General features: G+C 46.3%; 1 protein-coding gene across 1 annotated transcript in view; it reads right to left on the bottom strand.

Moving 5' to 3' along the window:
• ARHGAP22 (Rho GTPase activating protein 22) overlaps positions 1-23,987 on the bottom strand; it is a 210,203-nt gene that overhangs the window by 140,995 nt on the left and 45,221 nt on the right. The window contains exon 3 of the mRNA XM_067538946.1: positions 17,486-17,573. Coding sequence (XP_067395047.1) covers positions 17,486-17,573 — 88 coding nt within the window. The remainder of the gene's footprint in view (positions 1-17,485; positions 17,574-23,987) is intronic.

Here is a 23,987-nt window from a genome sequence, read left to right as displayed (position 1 = left end):
GTATCGCATCACCACATGGAGCAGATTTTGGATTTACCCCCAAAACAAAGACACTGTCTGTATCTGCTCTGGATGATCCAAATTCTGAAGGTCAGGACACTAGTTCCACTGATTCCTAGCATGGTGGAACCAGAACCTGAATTGTCATCTGAAGCATCTGCTCCAGAACCTGAGAGATGCTGCCCTGGGCACCAAAGGAAACTGCCTGAGTGACTCAATCTGTAGTTGAAATAGTTGATAGTTAAGGCCAACCCGCTGACTCTGTCTGGAGTGCTCAGATGCTCCATTCTGACCTAGTTAGTTAAAGTTGCAATTTATAATGCAATTTAAACATGTTAGACATGTTTTGGAGGGGGGGAGGGGGTAACAACTCCATAAGGGGGGAGGATTTAATGTACCACAGTGTCATTGCGCGTGTTCCATACCTGATCACTAGAGGGCATCTGTGTGTATCAAGGTCCTTAGGGGCAGACAGAGCAGTAGAGGGTGTCAGAGCAAGAAGCAATGCAGCAGCTGAATAAACACACAGGTCACTTAGCTCTCTGTCCGTGCCTTGGCTGTTAGCCAAGGTAGTCAGGGACACAACCCCATGCCCCAGGTATCTGACTTCCAGAAAATGGGGCTGGATGACAGGGGATGGATCACGTGATAATTGCCCTGTTCTGTTCACACCCTCTGAAGCACCTGGCCTGGGCCACTGTTGGAAGACAGGACACTGGGCTAGATGGGCCATTGGTTGGACCCAGTGTGGCTGTTGTCATGTCTTAATTGGCAGGTTCCTGGATGCAGGGGTGACAGATCTAACAATAGGAGGTGAGAGGGCAGGACTGCCCAGCTGAGGGTTTCAAAGTGCTGTACAAGTCTGAGGAAATTCACCTGCCTCCTGGGCCAACAGGACACTTGGGAAAAACAAAATTCATTCATGTCAGTTCCTGCTGCCATGATCCCCTCCTGACACCCCCTCCCCCTCCCGCCACCACCACCCAAGCTTATGACTTCTGTGTTGCCTGTTACTCCCTCATCCTCTCCCCCCCGGCTGCTCTTGAATCCTCTGTTTCCCCACCCACCACCACTAAACCCAGCTTGAGTAAGAAGGTGACTTTGCATCTCCACACATCCATAGTCATAAAGGCCCCTGTGATACCTCCATGGGTCTCCAACAGGCTCATATTAATAATGTCCAGGAGGGAGGATTTCTCATGCCAAAGAAATATCTTGAACACGGTGTCATCTTCCACTGTCAGAGGCTCTGTTCCTTCACAGCTGTTACATGTCTGGGTCACCAGGCTGGCAATAAGATGGGCATGTGACCGTTGTGGTGATGCCATCGGCAAAAACTAATGAGCAGTCAGGGTCTCTGAACCCACGGGAATCAAAACGAGGGCTATCAAAACCCCACTGAACTCTGGGTTTGTTCACCAGAAATAAGAAGCCACAGAATTTGCATGAGAATGTTTGTTCCCATGAGATTTTCTGCTAGGCTTTGCAGGTCCAAAATAGAGTGACCAGATATCAAGTGTGAAAAATCGGGGCAGGAGTTGGGTGGGAGAGGGGTAACAGGCGCCTATATAAGACAAAGCCTGGAATATCGGGACTGCCCCTATGAAATCGGGACATCTGGTCATCCTAGGTTCAAATGACACAGACAATTATGCAAACCAAGACTCCACCATTAGCTCTCAAGCGCGGTCTGTTTGAGAGATGTTTGCACTGATGTAAATTGACTGTTAGATGTAACTACACCAATATAACTAGACTGGTGCAACCCCATGTAAATGCTCTGCATTAGCGTCAAACGTACGTCACTGCCCAAGTACAGGGGGCCTGTATCTTCACAGGAACTTTACATGCATCGGTGTAACTACATTGGTGCAGGGCTCCCTAGTGCAGACAGGCCCTTAACAGTCTACCGGTGTTACAGCAGCCACAGGTTGGCCCGTGTTAAAAGCACAGCTCAGATCCTGGGGAGGCCAACAAGGATTGCAAGATTGTCCATCAGTGCAAGGAAGAAAGGCTGTCTTTGTACCAACCCGATTAGCCTAACCTCCCAGACCTTCACCTGTAATATGGGACTCTCCCACTTTCAAAGGTCTTATCTCCATTAGCCCCCACTTATTTCCCCCCCACCCCCCAGATTTGTTTAGCATCAGGCACCTGGTGCTTTAAAAGCAAAAACAGAACTTACGAACAGGTCTCGAGTTCAGCATGATATAGAGCCTCTCTAGTACCAGGTGGGGGTGCAGATATCAACATCTTAAGTGGTTTTCAATTAGATCAGCTATAGTTTATGGATGTCAAGAACACTATAATCCTGCATTTACAAAGTAATCTGCCTCTGCTGGCTGGGATTCAAGTCAGCCTTTGAAAGAATGTGCATGCAGGGGGGGTTCTGTACCTGCCAAGAAAATGGAGATGGAGGAAGGAAGCTTTGGGGAAAGTAAATGTTTAGAGCTGGTTAAAAACACAAGTTATAATTTGCATGACCTGAACTCTATTTTCTTTATGGGAAAAGCTATGTTCATGTCATATCTACAGGGTCTCGAAGGAAACAAGGAAGGCTGCACTTCTTACAGGCTACCGTAAGAGGACTTGAGTCTGATCAGTTACTTTATTACTGTTTATTTGTATTAGAGTAGCACACTGAGCGATCTCAGCCATGTTGGGGTCCTGTTGTGCTTGGTGCTGTACAGTGCTGTACAGTGCTCGGTGCTGTACAGATCAACTGTAAACAATAATCCCTGCTGACTAAAAAGCTTACATCAGCATGTCTTATGCAACCCCACTAAAGCTACTTCACATTTACACCAGTCGTTTTCCACATAAGCTGTTGCATGCCGAGCTCTTCTGAAACACTGCAGGTAAACAAACTTGTGCACAGATCCTGCATAAATGTATATATGTGCTTAACTTTATTAATAGATTTTTAAGACCAGAAGGGACCATTATGATCATCCGCTGTGTAACACAGGCCAGAGACCGTGCCCTAGTGATTCCTGCCTCAAGGTCAGGTTTTGTGCCTGAGCTAGCGCATATTCTAAGTCAACACTTACGTTAAAAGATTGTAAAATATGAGTTACACTTATATCAACAGGACCGCGCAGGAGGGTAAAGCTAAGCACATCTGCTGGATGAGACCCTTAAACACCACTAAAATGAATGGAAATTGAGCGACCAAGACACATCAGCAGCTTTGAAAACACCAGCCTTCGCTAACAGGCACTTTAGAAACACATAGGGTAAGTTAATGAATGCTTTTCAAATTCAATTCTAATTTCCAAAACAACATTTCCATTTAGTAGCATAAACACTTAGAAGAAAAATACAAATCCTAAATGTTCTGCCGAAGGCTACGTGCCACGTCTTTGTCAGTCTCTTCCCCCTCTTGTTTAGAAAGCCCTGTGCAAGCTGGTGCCCACTGATAGTACAGTAACGTTTTTGGAGAATTTCAGATGTAAACACAAGGAGAACTTTGCGTGTGAGATCCCTGCAGCTGTTTGACAGCGGGCCAGCTGCCGCTTCAAACTGGCATTAGTATATCATTCAGAAAGAGCCGGGTTCATACACACGCCAGATAGCAGCTTACCAATTAGAATTCCTTCTAGAAGTCAGAGTGGTATGTTATCAGCTCTGCCTCTCCCATCTCAGTGTGGGCTGCATGCAAAGGAAAGGTGCCTTCCTTCTCCTACCTTACCATTGAAGAATGATTTCCAGCTGGTATTTTCAAGTTGGCGTATTTTACTGAGCAGTTAAGCTACCAGCACTAACAAGCACTCCAACTACATCAAAAACACCGCTGTAACTTTCTGGATTTTTTTCTTAACTAAATACCTTGAAACATTTAACTTGTCGGGGCAGAGTTTCCTTCACTAGCATTATGGGGCGCATCCTGCCTGGTTTATGTTTGAGCTGCATGTTCTAAAGCACAGACCAGCCCTTCCCCTCAAATAACCCCATTACTGGGGCTGTGGTGGAACTGGTGCAGGATTTTGCTGAGATGCACATAGGCCTTGTCTACACTGGTGGTGGCGTGTAGCTACAGGCCACGGCGAAAAGCAGGCTGTGTCCACACTGTGGTGTGGAGCTACAGGCGGTGAAAGGCTCTGGCGATGGGGAGGCAGCGGGGAAAGGCTCCAGCAGGAAGGAGGCTGTGTGAATAACCGTGTAGTGATGGGAGGCACTGCATGGGCATGTGGAGAGCCTTGCAGGGTATATACCTTGCTGTGTCTTTACTCACCTAAGCAGTGCCTCACCATTTAACCCGCTCTTTATACTGGTGCAAAAGGGGTGTGCAGTATATGGACTCTGCACGCTGCTGTCTGTGTAGACATAGTCAATCACAGAGCCTGCCTCTGCTGCGTGCCACGGAACTCAGAGCCATGAGACCCACTCTGCCTCACTGCACAAGGGGCAGGGCAGTAGGGGAGCTGGGGCAGGCTCTGTGGATCTGTGGGTGGGTAGATCCACCAGCCATTGGCCCTTATGGAGGGGAACATAGGTGTTACAGCAGCTCTGTCATTGCAGAGCAGGGTGGTGGTGGACACCAGCCACCAAAGATACCCTGCGCATCCATCCCCTCCCCTGAAGACTTTGCACTGTTAGGCAGGAAGAGGTATAAGAAAGGGGGAAGGGGAAGGCTGCAGAGCAGGTAAAAGGACAGAAGAGATTTGAAGGAGGAGAGGGAGGCTGTCCCAAGCACAAGGGGTGAGACATAAAAGTAGGCCACAAGTGAGGAGCGGAAGGCGACAACATGCGGGACAGTAAAGCAAAAAGCTCGAGTGGATTGTCATGCTCAGCTAGGGGAGGCTTGTGTAAAACCACCTAAACGAGCGGCGGTAGTTGTGTCGGTGGGAGAGCGTCTCCCACCCAGATAGCGCTGTCCACACAAGTGCATAGGTTTTTTCACACCCCTGAGTGACAAAAGTTTTGCCAGAATAAGTGCTAGTGTAGACAAGGCCTACGTAGCTCAGTGGGGCATAAGAGCTGTTGGTAATATCAGGGTGGATCAGGGGAAAAGAACCTATGTCCACATAGGGATGAATTTAGGGGCTAGTGACCCAGGTGATTGCCTGGGGTGCTGAGCTTAAGGGGTGCTGGTGCTGTTTTTGTTGTTAGCAACAAAAGGGAAAATAGAATGTCTGAAGTAGAACGTTTCAGGTGTTCCGTATGTGGATTTGTTTTTCACTAACCTCTTAGATTGTTCTGGACCTTTGTAGAATCTCGTGGAACCTTCCAGACTCTGAGAACAACAAATCGTGCAAATCGTTCATCAAGGGCGTGAAATCGGCTACAAATGCAATAAAAAATAAGGTATTCAAACGTTTAACGAATGGAGGGGAGGCACCTAAGATGTTCCTTGCCTGGAGTGCCATTTTGGTCTAGGGACAGCTCTGGGTCCACAAAGGTTCCCATTGAGATCTGGACCCTATTTCCTTTCAGCTCCGAGGCAGACAGCCTGTGGAAAGTCACCCTGAGTAGAGGATAGAGTAGAGATGGATGACATTTTCTTGGTAAATAATACATTTGCCACAAAAAAAAAAAAAGCATTTTGGGGGTCACTGGAACTACTTGTGAATTCAGGCCAAATGCAGCAGATAATTTTCAGCGGAAAGAAAGGGAAAAAAATTAGAAAAGCTGAAATGTTTCAGCTGGACTTTTCGTTTGAAATGTGTTTCACTTTGAAATGTAGCTGTTAAAAACAAAGTGAACACTCCAAAAGGATCTGAAATGAAAATGCCCCCAAATGAATGTTTTGTTTTACCAGAAACAAATGTTTCATTCGACCCAAAAAATTTAGTTTTTTGGTTTTTTTCCCCATTTTGGCATGAAAAATCAAAAAGTCAGTTTTGGTTCAAACCAAACCAATTTTTGTCAGATTTTGTGGTTTGGCCCCAAACTAAAAACAATGGTTCACTCAGCTCCATCATAGCTTGGCTCCTGCAGAAGGTTGTGGGTCAGGGTAAATGGACCTTATTTGTATTGTGTGCGTGCCTGAAAGCCCCAATGATAGACCAGGACCCCATTGCACTAGGTGTTGTACAAACACAGTCCCTACCCAAAGAGCTGACAACCTCAGTATAAAACAGGGGAGCATGGGGCACAATCGGCAGCGATCTCAGCACACCGGCAACTTAACCATAGTTGAGATTTTTGTAGTCACCACAGCAAAGAAGTGTTCAGCAATCATTTTGGTTTAGGCCTCCCCCTAGTAATGGAAAATACAAAGAGATGATCTGTGCCCCAAAGGGCTTGCAGTCTGATGACTGAAACACTGAACTTCTGTGAAATAGTTTCTATTTTTGAAAAATAAAACTGAAGCCCTGAAGAAAAGGGGCTGGACTCCTGTGTGTGGAGAGCATTCTTTAGTGCATGGCTCATCAGTTAGCTTACTAGTTTGCAGACCGAAAGTGTGGGATTTCTTGGTCAGACCCAATTTCTCCCTTTATTTCCATGTTCAAACTGCAAAGTTGCATCCTTTTCCATTTCCGCTGTAGTCTCTCCCCACCACTCAAGTCTCTGCACGTTACTCTGGCTGCAGTAGCTAGCCCGTTCCCTCCCAAACCTAAGCTCATTTTCTGTGCTGTCTCCACCTTTGTCAGACCACCAGACAAATGGCAGTGGGTAATTAATGCCCAGTGTTAGCCAATTGATGGACTGTTTCCATTGACGCACTGGGAAGTCTGAGGGACCGACTATTTACATCGCTGAAAGAAATCAAATGTTTGTTTCATCTGGAGAGAGCAGCTGTGACGCTCCCTGTCCCTGGTTAAGTTTGGTTCTCCGTTCTAAACATCCTCATGCATCTAGAATAATGGTTGAAGAGTTACTGTAACAGCAGTCTGGAGGTCCCCGAGGAAAATGACTGAGTTAAAAGGGAGAGATAAATTCATCTGGAACTGAATGAGCTGCTGGAATGGAAGTATGCCACAGAAACTCAGGATGTGCCTATGACCCCCATTACCATAATAACTGAGAAACTCAATCTTTAATGTGATTACTCTCACAGCATACTTATGAGGTAGAGCATTATCCCCATTTCAGAGATAGGCAACTGAGGCACAGAGATTACAGGCTTGTCTACATGGGGAAATTGGGCCTAAATGAAGGGCCTAAATCACTTTTGAAAATAATTCTGGCTCCTAAATCAGTAAGGTGTTGCAATACTGAGCACAGCAACATCTGAGCACCTTTTAAAATCTGGGTTTAGGTGACTTACCCAAGTCCCCACAGGAAGTCTGCGGTAGAGCAGGGGATTTTACCTAGGTCTCCCAACTCCTAGGTTAGTGCCCTAACCACTGGACCATCCTTCCCTCCTGTGTGGGAGTTCCAAAAGCACTCAGTGTTGGCCTACCGCTGCTCTGCTGAAGTCTGCGTGAGTTTTACCAAGAGGAGCAGAGCTAAGCCAATGCTGAGCACTCCTAAATGTCTATCCTGAGCCTCCCAGCCTCCAGAGTGGGAATCAGATATCACATCACAGGGAGGGGCCAACTGTCATTGGCTGATTTACCAAGAAGGCAGGACCCAGCTCCTAAAGATGGGGTGGGCAGCCGACTTCAAAAAATGAATCCTTTGAATGAATGCCACTGGGAATTCTATGCAAACCGAGCCTATATTTAAAACATCTCTAGTTGTCTCTCCTCCAAGTTCTCCTCCTAGAGTGAGGAACTGGATTTCCATGCAGAGCAGGGGAAAGTGGGCCGAGCCCAGCCTGTCTAGGAATAGGAGGGAGCCCAGTGGCCCAGAACAGCGAGGACAAGACGTACACAAGAATTTACGTGAGGGGGAGGGCCGGGGCACCAGACTACCTTCTGCTAAGAAATCAGTGCTACTTAAAAATGTGAGGTGGGGGAGAGTCAAACACATGCTGGAAGCAAGTCCCTAGTGTAAGCAAAGTCTGAGTGTCTGAGTAAAGGGGGTCATTTTATTTGCATGGGCTTTGTATCTGCATGAGTACAATTAGTATTTAGCATAACTTACCTAGGTGCTGAGCATAATGGGAAATGGTTAGCAGGGCTGGTTTTGGGCTACAAACCACTTTTGTGTTAACTGCTGGGGTAATGAAATGTTGTCCTTCAATTATATGAACAGATGTCAACAAAACTGTGCTTAGTCTGTTATGATAGAATCTGCACCCTAAACTAACCAGAACTCCACAAGGGTAGTGGACAGATGTTTCAGCCTGGTAAAGGGGGAGAAATCCCCTATTAGGATTGCACTGGCCTTGGCAAAGTGCTGCCCCCAGGCATGGAGTGACTCTTTCCTCCCATTGTTAAAAGGTAGAATTAATGACTCATCTTGGAGTCTTTTGTTTCTTGAAAGCAGAGACATTGGCTGTGTGTCAGCAGAAGGTTTACCCATGAGCTGAAATCACTAAAGAGCTGAAATCCACTAAGAGCTGAACCAGTAGAGGATCTGGGAAACCTTGCCTGACAGCTAATAGAGCTGAGTGAGCAACAGGCAACTCTGGTGGGAGGCTGGCACAGTCGGTGCCAGCCTGGTGTGGTTGGCAGAGAAGCCAGCATGGTCAGTGCCAGCCCGGTCAGTGAGAGCCAGGCGTGGTTGGTGCCAGCGGTCGGCAGGAGCCAGGTGCGGTCAGTGCCAGCCCGGTTAGCGGTCAGCAGAGAGGCTGGTACAGTCGGTACCAGCCTGGTCAGGTTGGCAGAGGGGCCGGCACAGTCGGTGCCAGCCCAGTGCAGTCAGCAGGAGCGAGGCGTGGTCGGTGCCAGCGGTCGGCAGGAGACAGGCGCGGTCGGTGCCAGCCAGGTGCATCAGCGGGAGCCAGGCGTGGTCATTGCCAGCGGTCGGGGACTCAGTGAGGCCCGAAGGTGGTAGGAGACAGCAGCAGAGGGGACCTGGTCAAACCTGTGTCGGACAGTGGCATAGGGGGTGGAGCCACACTCAAGAGGTGGACATTGCACCTACGACGGTCAGTACAGGGGAAAGAAGGAAGGGAGAGACGAAGGACACGCCCCGTACTCTGGGATGAGTTTGGCTCATTGAGTTCATGAACTCTGTTTGTACTGTTTCCCCAAAACCAGTGCTGTGTTACCTCTCTTTTGCTATTAAAAGGTTTCTTTCTACACTCAGACTCTCTGCTTGCGAGAGGGGAAGTATTGCCCTTTAGGGGCACCCAGGGGATAGTGTGTGATTTCCCAGGTGACTGGGTGAGGGCTCGAGCCAGTTTGGTGTTATATCATTGACAGGGACCCCTAGATATAGAACCCGGCCCTTGCTGCTGCCAATTCGGTCCGGCAGAAGGGTTATACAAGCATTAATTGCTTTAGAATTAATGGCAGCAGCACACAGCCTGTGGCTGTATGCGGAGCCCACCTTTCTTTCCAGCGGAGGTTTGGTAAAAGCATTCTTTTTTTTTCCTCACAAAGCCAAAATTTCAGTCTTGATCTACTTCATATCATCCCTGTCAGGCTCCCCGCTGCACCCCTGGAGTTGCCGGGAGTTCAGATCCCTATTTGGGCAGTTCTGTTCCACATGTTTTGGGGGTCAATGCAGGAATCACTAGGGGAAATCCTCTGGCCAATGTTATGCAGGAGGTCAGACTAGATTATCATAATGATCCCTTCTCAGCCTCAGAAACTATGACAGCCAGATCTGGCCTTACGAAAGTATCCAACTTAAGAGAAGCCGCGTGAGTGAACTGCAGGAGCAGATTTCTGCTTCCGCTGCAGCATATCATAAAGTGAGTACTAAAGAAGCAAGAGGCAAGAGAAACAAAAGGAAAGTGACTATACTGCACCTGAAACGCTATCTGGCCCCTGGAGAGCCATCAATTTACTCCTCCCATTATGAGAGTGAAAGAAAATGTGCTGCCTCAGCAGACACTCTGATCCCTGGAAATCTCAAGTGCACGAGATCAAGAGGGAAGATGTCACTGGGAATACTGATGGAGATAGTGCAAGCGAACCAACTTGCCATCTCAGCTCAATAATGCCGGTAGGCACAGGCCCAGGTGGCTCCAACTTCATTACAGCCGTACCTTAGTACGAGTGATGCCACACCAGGAATCAGCCTTACGTTCAACCCATTTAGGGCTGCGCGGCCACATATCAGTTCCAAAGACAGGCCCTGACCCTACAAACACTTGCATACAAGGGGAGTCCAGCTGTCCTCAGTGAGACTCCTCATGGCAGCCTTTGTGGAATCGGGACCTAAACAACAAACCCTCATGTAGCTCGTTCAGGGATTTTGGTTTCTTTCTGCCCACTTAGCAAGTGCTTACCCTAAAATTCCCTTTTATTACCACCTGCAGGATAGTGTGAGCTATTAGTTTAAATGGCTGCATATTGTTCTTTTTATTGCACTATGTTGTATAATAATACCTACCTCTTTTTGTTGTTAGATTTCAAAGCACTTTATAAAGGAGGTCTGTATTATTATCCCTATGTGGGGAAACTGAGTCACAGAGGCAAAGTGACTTGCCCAACCCAGCAGATCAGTGGCAGAGCCAGGAACAGAAGTCAGGTTTCCTTAGGTCCACTCCAGAGCTCTGTCCATTAGGCTCATTTCTATAACACTTATGAGCCTGAAGAATCCCAAAAAAATGTATAAAACTGACATAGAAAACTGAACAAATCAGCCCATTCACCCAGCAGTGAAATGCAGCTGCCTCTGGGGTGAAACACAGTGTAATCCCATCACACAACATGTAGTAAAAGTGAAGAACAACACTGCTTCTGACTGAAATTGGCAGGAAACTTTAGGAAGGCAGAATATAATTGCCATAAACTGTAATTTGGCCAAGGCACCGGTGTGCAACAAAGCGTGCTAGAGGGTCTCCAATGGTCACAAGAGGCTTTGGCCTTTTCTCTCATCTTAAAGGCAGAGCATGCCCTAACACCTTGCAGAAGCGCTGGCTCAGTTGGAAGAGCTGAAAGTTATGTTGACTGGCCCTCCCTAATCTAATCCTTATATATTCCAGGAGAGTCACACCATCTACAGCTTCTGCATCAGCCAAGCAGCAGGGTGCATGTTACAGTGCGCTCAATATCGGGCTGTGTGTATTTCCTGTTGGTAGGCAGTGGGCTTGAGGAATATAAAGTGTTAAGGAAAACCACCCGGGAACAGCTGGCGAAGACGGTTTAACAACACTCCTCTAGCAGGAAATTATTTATGAAGCTATTTAGGCTTAATGCTCCACTCCCAATGGGCCATGTGTTGATTTGTTTGAAGTTGTTAAAACAGACCTTCCTCCTGAAAGCCGGTGTGTGCCCTGAAAGACAGTCAGGAAAAGGGGTGCCCTTGAGACAGCCTGTCACTAGCTGAAGAGCAAATGTGCCGGTATGAGATGCTATTAGCCATAGAGCTGGGGCTGCATGTTACCAGAATATACACAGCATTTTCTCCCAGGTGGTGATTTAGTAGGGAAAAGCTCCATAACCCCGTCCCAAACCCCACCCCCTGAGTCATAACATTTCTATTCATTTCACTAGACCATCCGTGTACTGCAACAATAGTGAGTTCCAGCAACTAAGAGGTCAGAAATCACATACTGGATTGACAGGGAAGTGTTGTGTCAAGTGGATTTGCTTGGAAGACAGAAGAAGCACTCAGGACTCCTGGGTTCTGTTATTGAAGTCCAGGGAACTACAGGCGCACAGGTCTATAAATGCCCCCAGGGATTTATACAGACCAAGTTGCCCCAGGAAGGCAGCTCATCTTGTCTGTGCTGAGTCACTCTTATTATTGATGCTAAATCAAAATCATTTAAATTCCTGTCAATGAAAAGCAAATGCAAAGAAACCCAACATGAAATACCAGATTGTGGTCCACAGGCTGTCGGACAGAGCTATGGAAGAACTGCAGTGTCTCGATGCTTTGCTTTTGATCAGATAAGACAATGACTGTGGTAAATAACTTTTCATTTAAAGGACAACATTGAAGGATTCTGGGCACTTAATAAAATATAACTGAAGGTGAGTCCTAAAGGCATGGCAGCTAGGAGCAGCCACATCTAGTGCTCAGGATGGGACAGGAGCCTGCGTGAGTGAAGGTAGCTGAATAGATACCATACAGTGGGCCAAAGGAGACAATCTCTTGCAGACCACACAGTAAAATCGCAGTAATTCTATGGCTACATTTTCTTTTTAAAAGGGTTGTCAAAGCCCTTGTGATTCTGAAGATGCGCTGGCCTCATATTTGGAAGGTTAACTGACGCACTGATGTCCATCTGAGTCTGCAGACAGCCTGAAACAGCAGTTCTAAGGGGCAGTGTGACCTGTCCCATTCAGCTCAAGGGGCTGTTAACACTATCGCCATTGAGTTTCAATGTAAATAGCAGTGTTATTAGAATGAACTGGCTAGTGTGTTTATCCAGCACAGTTGGATGCAACGGGGGTATTGGGGTGGGAGGCAGTGTAGTGGCTGGTTGCCATCAGAGGCTGTTCAAGTATCTGGGAGGCCTGCAGTACTTTTACCACATCCTCCTCACAGCCAAGCACCCCAACTGCCTCCTCAGCCCCACTCTTTTACACTTTGTTTGGTCCCAATAGTCCCTTACCCTCCAGCTCCCCCATAACAACCTCTAAGGTAAGCGCTGCCAACACAGAGATCTCTGCCCCTCTGAAAATGGAACATCGGGACAGTTTAAAATCAGTTGATGCTACCAGGGCAATCAATAATCCAAGGGACGCTGGGCTGTTGGTATTATTCCAGTTTCATTACTAACGCTGACTGTGCTGTGCCTGATCCTGCAGAGGAATTTCCAGCCTATCGCAGAGCGCTGCAGAAACCAGGAGGCCTGCTGGCAGCTGAGCTTAGATTCACAGGGCATTAAAGTATCACTTCCTGCAAGATGAGAGGCTTGGAGCAGTTGTTATTCTAGCAAAGCTCCCATGGATCTTAGGGAGACCAGACCTTATTACTATGTTGCATGCTCCCAGCATTGCTTACAGCCTTCTACCAGCCTTGTGTGCTCTTGTAACCCAGGCTAACGCTGCGGCTCTTGTCCGTCTGCATCCTAGCTCAAACCTGCTCTACAGCCTTAGCGGAGCGCTTCTCTGCCTGCCCGAATGCCCTGAGACCTTACAGAAGTGCCTAACTGAACACAGTCCTATATAGAAAGGCCATTCTTAACCCTTCCGTGGCCGCTGGGTTAAGGCAAGTGTCCTTATTTTCACCCAGAGCAGAAGGACCCCCCACAGCCTATCAGAAACCAAGATGTGGATGGGCAGGCCTATTGGTTGGAGCAGTGGTAATGGGGCCTAGAGGTCAGTGCAGTAGCAGTCAGGCCAGGAACTGGTGCTAGAGACCAGAGATGGAATCAGGAGTCAAGAGCAGGGTATGAACAAGACAAGCGGAGCCGGACAAGGCCGATGGAGTCTGTCACCACTATCAGGCGGGGGTGGTCCCGAGCCATGCAGTGATGCGTCTAAACAGCTGCTACTGTAGGTGCCTGTGAGGTTTATATACCTGCCCTGAGAGTCACCAGACTAGCTCCTGGCTTGTGGATTGGCTGAGCCTAGCACAGGAATGACTCATCACCGCACGTAGCTTAATCTGGCTTTAGTTCAGGGACTCCTCCTCACCTCCTGCTGCAGCCAGCCTTCTGCCTGCCAGGGAGTGGTTCGCCGAGACGCACCCTCAGCGCTCTGTAGAGTCGCTTTGTAGCCTCTCTCATGGCCCTAGTTAACCCTCCCCCCAGCTGCATTATACAGCTTAGAAAGGGATTAGATGAAACATGAATAATACTAAATGCCCATCATTAGCTCTTGTTACTCAGCAGAAAACCAGTACAGACTCTGTTACAACACAGAACATGCTGTTACTACCGGCCCTGCGCTTTGAGGACACGGCTCTAGCAGCCAACTTCAGGGCAGCCTGCGGCACAGAAAAGCTAATAAAGGCTGAGCAGCAGTTCTGGGAACTAGGCTCCTGCAGCCCTGTCTATTAATCACACAGTTCTTTGCAGGTAGCTCGTGCCAAAAAGACTTTATGGAGCCTCAGCATTTCCTTGCTGGACCAGGTAAGACAAAGCTTCCAGCCATTTGCTGTACCAGACACTGGGTTTCTGCAGACGCCTGATGGCAGCAGGATTATTAGTAACGGCAGTGTACTTTGCTCTTAGATTTCTTTTTAAAAAAAATTCTCCCCTCCGGTCGCATGTACAATAAAAACCATTAACAAATACAGATTGCGCTTGTTATCCCAGGATCCCAAACTCTGCTATGAAGAGGAGTGAGTATTGTTATCCTTGCAAGTGTATAATCCCCATTTACAATGGGGAAACTGAGTCACGGTATGGTGATGTTTTCCCTGGTCACGCAGTTTGCCTCGGTCAGATCTGGGGATTGAACCCAGATTCCCCTGATACCAACACCTGGACTTTAGCCATATGCTCAGCCATCCTTCCTCTCCTATATAGCATCCATTGAAGAGTTGTGCACTGCCGACAGATAACTGCACAGAACCAAAGCCATTTCAAATAGCACACACAAAACAATGACATCTTGGGTCATACACAGCCTGGGACAGCTGTGGTGCAAGAGGACATGGACATCTCCAGGCCACATCGACCTATGACATAAGCGCCAAGTTACACTTGGCAGATGCACATTTATTAGCTAAATATACTTTTCAATATCCTCATCACTGTACTATATCAGTAGCTCACAAATACTAATGAACATAGCTTCACAGCACCCCACTAGTTAGGGAAGCTTTATTTAAATTTTACAGAGCTGAGCTGAGATACAGAAAAGTTAAGTGACTTGCCCAAGGTCATCCATGAATTTTTTAGCAGTACAGGTATTGAATCCAGACCTCCTCAGTCCCATGCTAGTGCCTTAAACACAAGGCCAGCCTTCCCCTGTGAGCAGGTGAATAAGTTTCCTGCATTTATTCCAGAGGATCCCAAATCACTTTGCAAGCTAGCCCCAGGGATTGCCACATCCACCCCATGGAATGCAGCCACTTCTAGGCTGAAACGAGACAGCTGTTTCGTAGGGCACAGTAACGCCATCTAACAATTCAAGGCAGGAAATGAAAAATAACCTCTTACTCCAGTTGAATTTGCAGGACAAATGAAAAGGTGCCAAAAGCTGAAATTCAGAAAGGACAACAGAGTTAATACTGATTGCTACTCTAATAAAGATGCTGTGAGATTTTTAATAACCAAGCTTTGTTTTTATGGCTCATGTGAAAGGCACTTCCCAGGCAGTAAAATGATAAGAACATACGTAAGAAGGCAACACTGGATCAGACCCATGTTCCATCTAGCCCAGTATCTTGTCTTCCGATAGTGGCCAATGCCAGGTGCTTCAGAGGTAGTGAACAGAACAGGCAATCATCGAGTGATCCATCCCGTTGCCCATTCTCAGCTTCTGGCAAACAGCAATCCCTGCCCATTTGGCAAATAGCCATTGATGGGTGATAAAAGATTTAGAAAACCTGACCTATGAGGAAAGGTTAAAAAACCTGGGTATGTTTAGCCTTGAGACAAGAAGATTGAGGGGTACCTGATAACAGTCTTCAAATATGTTTAAGGCTGTTATAAAGAGGCCACTGAAGGTAGAACAAGTAATAGGCATAATCTGCAGCAAGGGAAATTAAAGTTAAATATCAGAAAAATCTGTTTAACTCTAAGGGTAGATAAGCTCTGGAACAGGCTTCCAAGGGAAGTTGTGGTAACGCCATCACTGGAGGTGTTTAAGAACAGGCTGGACAAACACCTGCCAGGGATGGTCTAGGTTTACTTGGTCCTGCTTCAGCGCACCTCGAGAGGCCCCTTCCAGCCCTATGTTTCTCCGAGTCTATGAGGGCACCACGCTGGGGAATTGGCTCAGAGAAAGGAGTGCCAGATACTAATCAGCACCTGGAGGTCTCCCATGCAAACAGTGACCCAACTCCGCCACCCCGCCTTTGCTTGTGGGAATACAGCAGGTGCAGGGCAGCCTGCCTCATGGGCCGCTCAGATGATTATTTCTGACAGTTGGTGGGGAGGGATGAGAAAGTGTCCTTCTCTTCAAGGAAACTTCCAGCAAGTCAACTAGAATGCTGTTGTGGTGACGTATTCCGATGGCCTGACCAACGCAGTCATTGAAAGGTTTTCAGCACAGTCTGTCTCCCATACGCTGCCTGATACTGTGGCAAGAGGATTTTCAACAGAACATGGGCAGTGGAAGTCCTGTTGGCTTAGATAGCATGTGCAAGGCCCTCGACACACTGTTAAAAGCACATTTGCCTCTGGCACTAAGGCACACTTGCCCAGACAAACGTACCCTGCCTTTGGAGAGCCAGTCCATTTACCTGTAATTGTATTAGGCTGGAGTTTGTTGAGATACGGTAGCAGCAGCAACACTGTGGGGAAACAGATAACATCAAGGAAGGAGACAGCTAATCCATGCAGGGGAGACGCACAATGTGAACGGCAAAGCAAGCAACCCACTTGCACATGTGAACCATTGCTAGAGAGTGCACTGACATCTGCAGTCACCTTCCTTGGCTTCCCATTCCTTCCAGAAGCTCATTCATAAATCCTTCCACCAGCTAGCTCCAGCCAACCTTTCTAGACTCATCTATCTCCCTTCTCTCTCCTCTTGCGCTGACCTCAGTTTCACTACTATTGCTGCAAGAACTTTCTCCTCTGCTGCTCCTGCCATCCGCAACAGCCTCCCAGAATCTCTCCTGCTCATTTCAAATTCCGGCAGAAGGCATCCCTCTTCCCCATCCTACTTGTGCCTCTAAAGGGCTGTCCCCTCTTCTTTTCATCCATCTCTCTGTAACTGCACTGCTGACCTCTGGAAAGCCTTTTGGGACAGAGCCCATATAATGGACGTGAGACAAAATAAAGCTGTAAAAGTGAAGATTCTCTCTTCCAGAAGATATGAAAAGGCACATGATTTCCAGCTGCAGGATACAGAGGACAAATGTCTGTCACACACTGCATCTGCAGACACCCGTGAGATGACGTAACAAGAAGGACTCGAGCTAGATAACAGAATGACTGACAATAACCCTTAACACAGAGTCTTAAGGCTATGATTTTCAAATGGTCCCTTTGAACATCCCAATCTAAATGACCATTAACTACTTCTATGGCTCTTTCTTCCCAAATTCACCTACATGTGAACAAAATCACATGTGAAAAAAATACCGTGTCATGGAATCAGATAAAAACATGGTAAATTATTTATTTTCATGGATCAGTGCAAACTTTGAAAAGCCAAGGTCCTCCCTCCAACAACCAGGTATATCTACTGAAGTCAGTGGAGGCACTCTGTACTAATGCAGATGTGAGAGAGCAGAATTTGTCCTTAAATATACCAAGTGCTGACACATCAGTCCATGGAAAATGATTGCATGGAAGACAAGACTAGGTCTGACCCACTCTAAAACAGAACCAGATGATCGGGTACTGTGCACTGGGCATCAGACCTCTCAGTACAGAAACGCGCCTTGCTGGTCAGTTACCCTGTGACAGGCGGTTGTGAGCGGGACCATATTAGGTATGAAGGAAAAGGAAATGCTGGCCTACCTGGGGCAATTTCAAAGAGGTGTTTCCCTGGTTCCTCGGGATGAGGGGTCAGCTCGCTCACCTGATTGCCTTGCAGTGGAATGAAACCCTGTAATGGACACAGAAATAGCAGTGAAGGGGGAAGGGCCATGAGGAGAAGAGGGAAAGGACGATAACACAGAACAGTTTTTTGCAGATTTAAAGTCTTTTCCCCCACTGATAGTCTCTCTTTTCCACTCCACCCTTTTCTTTCCAGTCTCTCCCCACTGCTCTGACTCTGCTTGTCTAACACTTGCCTCCTCTGTCCTTTCCCACAGTCTTGCCACTGTTGGTGCAAAACCCTTCTCCTCAGCATCGACTGCTATTTCTTACTGAGCCCCAGCCTATCGGTGCCATACAATCCGACCAGGAGACACAGTTGCTGCACCCAGGATCTCTACTTCAGACATCAGCACTACCTCTGCCTTTGGGAACAGTCTTCCTGTGTCTCCCCGTCTGCTAACCCCATCTCTTATTAGTCTAGTCTGAAAACATCTGTTCTCAATTTCTCTCTCACTCTGATTGTGGTCTGAAAGCCAAACTTCTCATTCTCAGCTGGCTAAGGTTAAGCACCTACGTCCATATCTAGGTATCCAATAAGTGGCCTGATTTTCAAGGGTGCTGAGCACCCAAGAGCTCCCACTGACTCCCAGGCTGGGGAGGGAGGCATCTGAAGCAGAACAGCCAATCCAAATTCCCTTGGACCTTGGAGGAGTTTGAATCCTGGTCCAAACTCCATATGGACTTCTCTCTAGTGCCCAAATCTCAAGCTGCATCTGGAGAGAGGGCTGAGCCCCTCCATTTGCTTCCACGTTCAAATGCCCCCAGAGTTGGCTGTCTGAAACTGAGGGCACTGAAGGTTCAGGGCTATGTTCGGGTTGGCCAGAGAGGCCTTTTGAAGGATGTCAGAGCCATACACCATCTCCCAATGGTGCACAGCTGGGCCTCCCATCACCATTGAGAGAAAAGTCCCTCCCTTTATTATGGGCCAGGAGAAGAAGCAGCACTTCCCTTTGAAGCTGGCTAAAAAGTTCCCAGTTCATGTTCTTAGGAATCTATGTGAGGTGAAGAAGGGAATGGCTGGCAAGAGGGGCTGGCAGATGAGAAAGGCGGTAAGGGGCCAATGGGCCATATTGACGTCCTGTCCCCAGAGAATCTATCTGCCCTGGCAGGAAGCTGTGGCCTGGTGACAATTTCTTCCACTACAACATCCATGACACCCAGATTCCAAATCAGAATGCCAAGCAGCACTATGTTCACCCTGCATCTATCATTTATATTCATGCACACAGTTGTTATCGTCTTTCATATAATTTTAACAATAGACAAACCCAAGAGACAATGGAGCGTGTATAATATATAATGCTGGTAATCAAAATCAATCCCAATTAGATTCTCCATCTGCTTCCAAGTTTGTGTTATTCAAGTAACACAATTCCGGTACTTGATGGGGATGAGAGAACCCAGAATTTCAACTAAAGGAATAAAACCTGCCATGTGACCTTTGCATTCTTCCTTGGGTAGCTGGGAAGCCAGTAAATTAATTTTTTCATTTACGTTATTGTATATTTTTTTTCTAGCATTGCCTCTGGGAATAATGTCTTCTGCACAGTTGCTTTCTTTGGAGAAATTACTGTAATAAACCAAGGAGCCAGCTGGTATTCAATGTAAATGAATTAAGCTTTTACTCTTTTTCTTTGAGTGTATAATGTAGAAATTACCAGACATAAATTACCGAAGCAGCAATTCTTGAGCTGGAAAATATTGTTGGCTGCTAAATAAACTTGGATTCATCAAGCTTCATGATGCAATGAGCTGGGATTCACTTTCATACAACCCACTTCATTAAAATTACTGGCTGATCCGTTCATATGTCGCTATGGCTGAGTCAAACAGGCCTCTCATTAAAACCTGGTAGGGAACGGAGAGTCAGGTCCACTCCCAACAAAATGGTGGTGGAGGCAGCCCCATCTTGTCACAATGGAGTTATCTGGCCAACTCTTGTAGTAGCATCAGAGGACTCTGGAGGGAGGTGCTTCAGCTCCCCTTTACGAGGGAGAACAGTATCAATCCAGAGTGGCGACTCTCAGGTCACTCAGGAAAGAATCCACTCTAGAATTTGGGACTCCAATCCAGTGTTACGTGTTGCAATCACTCCAGAGTTCATATGGTTACAGTCCAGTGAACTAATAACCCTCTCCAGAGTGTATGTGACTCCTCATCCAGGGAAGAGACAATAACAAATGCTAAGAAAAAGCTACCAACTCTAAGTTGCAGCACCATTAATAATCACAAAAAGTCAGGAAATGCAAATGTAAGTTTCCACAGCAAAATTACCTTGGCTGCACCACACCTAATACCTAGCTCTTATATAGTGCTTTTTCAACATAGATCTCAAAGAACTTTACAAAGAAGTATCACTAGCCCCATTTTACAGATGGGAAACTGAGGCACAAAGCGACAACGCGATTTGCCCAATGTCACCCAGCTGGCCAGTGCCAGAGCAAAGAACTGATCCCAGGTTCTCTGAGTCCCAATTGCCTATCCACTAGGCAACACTGCCTCATCTGTGTTGTATATTTAAGGGAACACACTACTGCTGTTTGTTTGCAGAAATTAAGAGGAACACTGTACCAGAAGAAGAGGAAGCGAAATACCACCACCCAGCTAAGTTAGGGATCCTGCTGGGATCTTCATTTTTGCAATCCATGCCTTTTTGTTCTTTAAACAATGCAGTCTTAACAATGCATTGAAGTCATTTTCTCAATTTAATTTCCTACTATTTTCAAAGAATTTTCCCCCTGTACTTAATATAATTACAACAGATGGGTTTGCCTGGGGTTTAGGAAAAAAACATTGTTAAATTCTTTATGATACATTTTATGTGGCTATGAAAAATTTGCATTTGAAAGCGAGAGGAAGGATGGAGCTGAGTCACAGAAGGCTAACAGCTGGCACATGGTGCTTGAAAACAAAGTGCTAAGAGGCTGGTCAAGCTCTGGGAGTCACTTGCGCCACCTACTGCTGGATGGCCCACACATAGCTCCTGTGGCAGAAGAGCTGTCAGGAGGAGGTTGACAAGGAGGTCTCAAGATTTTGCAGCACATGGAGAGATGGGCAGAGCCCACTGGAACTAAAGGCCCACCCCCGCAAGCAAGGGAGGGGCCTCAGGGCCAGGAATCAACTGACTGTGTGGGACAATAAAAAGAAGAAAACAGGAGTGGGAGTGAGGGTTAAAGCAAGGGAACCGGATGGGGGTACTGAGCAGAGAACCCCAGGCAAACCCCATTGTTCCACAAAGGAGTCAGGTGACACTACCCAGAGGAACACTGCATTGAAGCAGACAACTAGGAAATGAAAATAGGCCCCTGTGGTCTATAGAGCATTAAGATAGCTTAAGATAAGATATCATATTTAGCATTAATGCAAGGACCCTATATGCCCAAACCTGTAAGCTATTAGTTTAAGCAGTTAAGCATGAGGCAGTTAAGTCTTAGCATAAGTAAGCTGCTCAGCAATGACTCTAAGTCATAACATGGCATAAGGTATTTCGCTTATTTTGCAATATGCTATTTTGCTGAGCTCTTGCATAAAATGCTGACAGGAAACTGCAAGACGTCAGTTGATACCAGTTTTGGGGTATTTTGGGATAGGAACATCAGCAGATGCATAATCACAAGATTGCAACAATAACCAACATATATGCTAATAAGTCTGGGATAATTAATTTATCAACCTGTAAGATAAGGACAGCCCAACATTATTTGTATGAGGAAATTAGTTATGGGCAAAGGATGTAGAACACTTTTATGAAAATTCATGGCAGCCATCAGACCCTATGATAGGCCCAACCACGATCTAGGAAAACGAAACCTCAACCCCTGGGCTCGCATGGCATGCCAGAGACAGTATAGGACCCTGTGGACCACCACCGGCCTTTTATCTATAGGTGAGTATGCATATGCTATGATAAGGCATGTCAAATTAATATCGCTCTACTGCTACATTCTTCTTTGGATTGGAACATTTGTGTTTTTACTAACAGTGTTAATGAAAATATTGAAAACTCCTCTGCACGCTGGGCTTCCCAACCAGACAGTAATTCTTATTCTACTGGGCCTGAGTCTAGCGCTAGAACCTATCAAACCTCAGAGATTTAATTATTTTGCTAATTAGGGATTTCAAATAATCAACTTAGCCAATATAATCAGTAGATCAGGTAAAACAGTCACAGAGAACGTCCCCGTCAAGCTTTCTGCTCCTGGACTGAAGAGGGTTGATGAGGAGCTCTAACGACGAGGTGGGACATGATGTCAGGCTGATGGTGCTGAAGACTGAGGCCCTCTATTTATCCATATCTAATGGAAAGGCTAATCTTCCCCAGTGCTGCCCTCTCAATGACAGGCCATGTTTAAGGGTAAAAAGAGACTTCAGTTTCCATGGCCCATTCTTTCCTTGTCCTCTTGTTTTTGACTTGCATCAAGGGAGCTAGTTAGAAAAAACAGGACAAATACATTCAGGTTGCAACAACTCACTTGGCTTCAGTTCAGTTTCACCTGCTTACACCAGGACTGCATTTTAGAGCTGGTCAAAACATCTTAGACAAAAGGTTTTTCCATGGAAAAAACGGGGTTTCGTCAAAAAATAATCTGTGAAGGTAAAACTCCCAAAGATTTTTAAACCAAAATTTGTTTGAGCTTTTGGTTTATCATCAAAATCTTGAAATTTTTCACACATAAATGAAATCATTTCCCAGAAAGTCTATTGAATTTGGCCCTGTATTTTGGTTCTCCTAGACAGAGAACCCATTTTCTTCTAGGATTTGTATATTTACAGTATGCCAGGTTTAGCCCAGGAGAGAATTATTGGGATGAAATTAGGAAGATAATGAATAGACTGTTAACAAGATCTTCACCTCAATCTCATGAACACAGCACATGGCAACTTGAGCTTAACTGGTATTAGCCAGGGATCCAGCATACTACATCATTAACGAGACTAAATGCCACAGCTACAAGAGTCAGCTTCTTCCTCTTGAACTCTGCATTTGTCTGCAGGATGCTGATGAGGAATATGCCAATGAGCACCAAAATGTCGTTAATACAAACATGCCGGGAAGATACGCAACAATTTAATTCTTGATTGCAGGGACAAGTGCCCAGGAAAGGGCTTTTAACGGGAAGATAATTTAGCCAACAATTTTTTCCATACAATTGAAGGCCATGTGCTCATCAGTAGTTCACTAGGATTAATATACATGCAAACCATGGGCAGAGGCAATATAATATAGATCCATTATGAGTTGATCATACAGTTATTTTTAGCTAAAGATGGGCACGAGCCCCAAAGTTTGGACCCCGATTCAAAATTTCTCAAAGCTCAGGTGTATTTGGCTCCAGCTGAATCTCAGATTTTGGCTTGATGTTACATTTTATTTTTTTTGCTTGTTTTAACATAACATCGGCAACTCTCACATTGCATCTAATTCTTGCCTGCTGTAAAGCATGTGGACTTCCAAAGCTGCTGAGAATGATGGGAGAAAGGATAAGGAAATCGCAGAGGGAAGCAAAAGAGCAAGGGAAAGGACTTGTTATCTAACAGGTGTTTCAGAATTGCTTTCAGGCCCCACTCCTGATTCAGCAAAACATTTTAGCACATAGAATGCTTAGCCATTACAATTCCCTATTTTCTGACTTTTTTGTTTACCCCTGAAGGGGAATGCACTGAGTAGTGATCTGGCTGGAGGACGAGGCCCCAGAAAAATGACAGATCATTGTGGAACCAGAATAGCGAATGGGGCACTAAACTGAAAAAGCCCCTGTAACACCACTCGTGGTGGAGGCAGGGAGGCTTGTCTACAGGGACATTTTAGTGGGGAGTCAAGGAGGGTGTCTTTTGCTCAGCCTGGCTTTTCACAGGCAGTTTTGGAAATCAGCATGGCCAATTCAGATCTACTCCAGGCAAAGTCCAATATCGATGCTGACTTGTCAGCATGAGCTACTTAACTGCTGCTCATTTTAGAGAACGGAATGTGGGAGGGGGTGAGAGTTAGACATGTAGAGCAGGGATAGTCCAAAATTTTCCATCAACATTAATTTTTGAGGGAAAATTGGGTTTTTGTCTACGCAATGTTTTTCATAAAAAAGTCTTTCTGCAGAAAATTTAGATTTTTCATCAACAAACCAAATGCCCAAAAACTAGAATATTGCGGACAACATCTGGATATAGTTTGCTGTAGTGCCTTATGGGAGTTAGTGTAGTTTCCTCCTCTCTCTGTTCTCCTCCATGGGCTGGGTTTAGCAGCCAGATTACATCTCCCATAATACACCATAGTCAGGGACTCTCCTAAGGCAACTGCCTCCCCTCACTGTGATGGGAGACCCTGGTGCATCATGGGAAATGCAGTCTGACTAGGGAGCCTAGCCTATAGAGGACAATGGGGTCTTGAATCACCTGAACCACATCTCCCATGAGGAACTTCTAC

This window comes from Emydura macquarii, unplaced genomic scaffold (assembly GCF_026122565.2).
Source record: "Emydura macquarii macquarii isolate MOO-44397 ecotype Brisbane River unplaced genomic scaffold, CSIRO-AGI_Emac_v2 contig_67, whole genome shotgun sequence".
In the NCBI taxonomy this organism is placed as follows: domain Eukaryota; kingdom Metazoa; phylum Chordata; order Testudines; family Chelidae; genus Emydura; species Emydura macquarii.
Note: the sequence above shows the minus strand (reverse complement) of the source record. Positions and strands in the feature narration are given on the sequence as shown.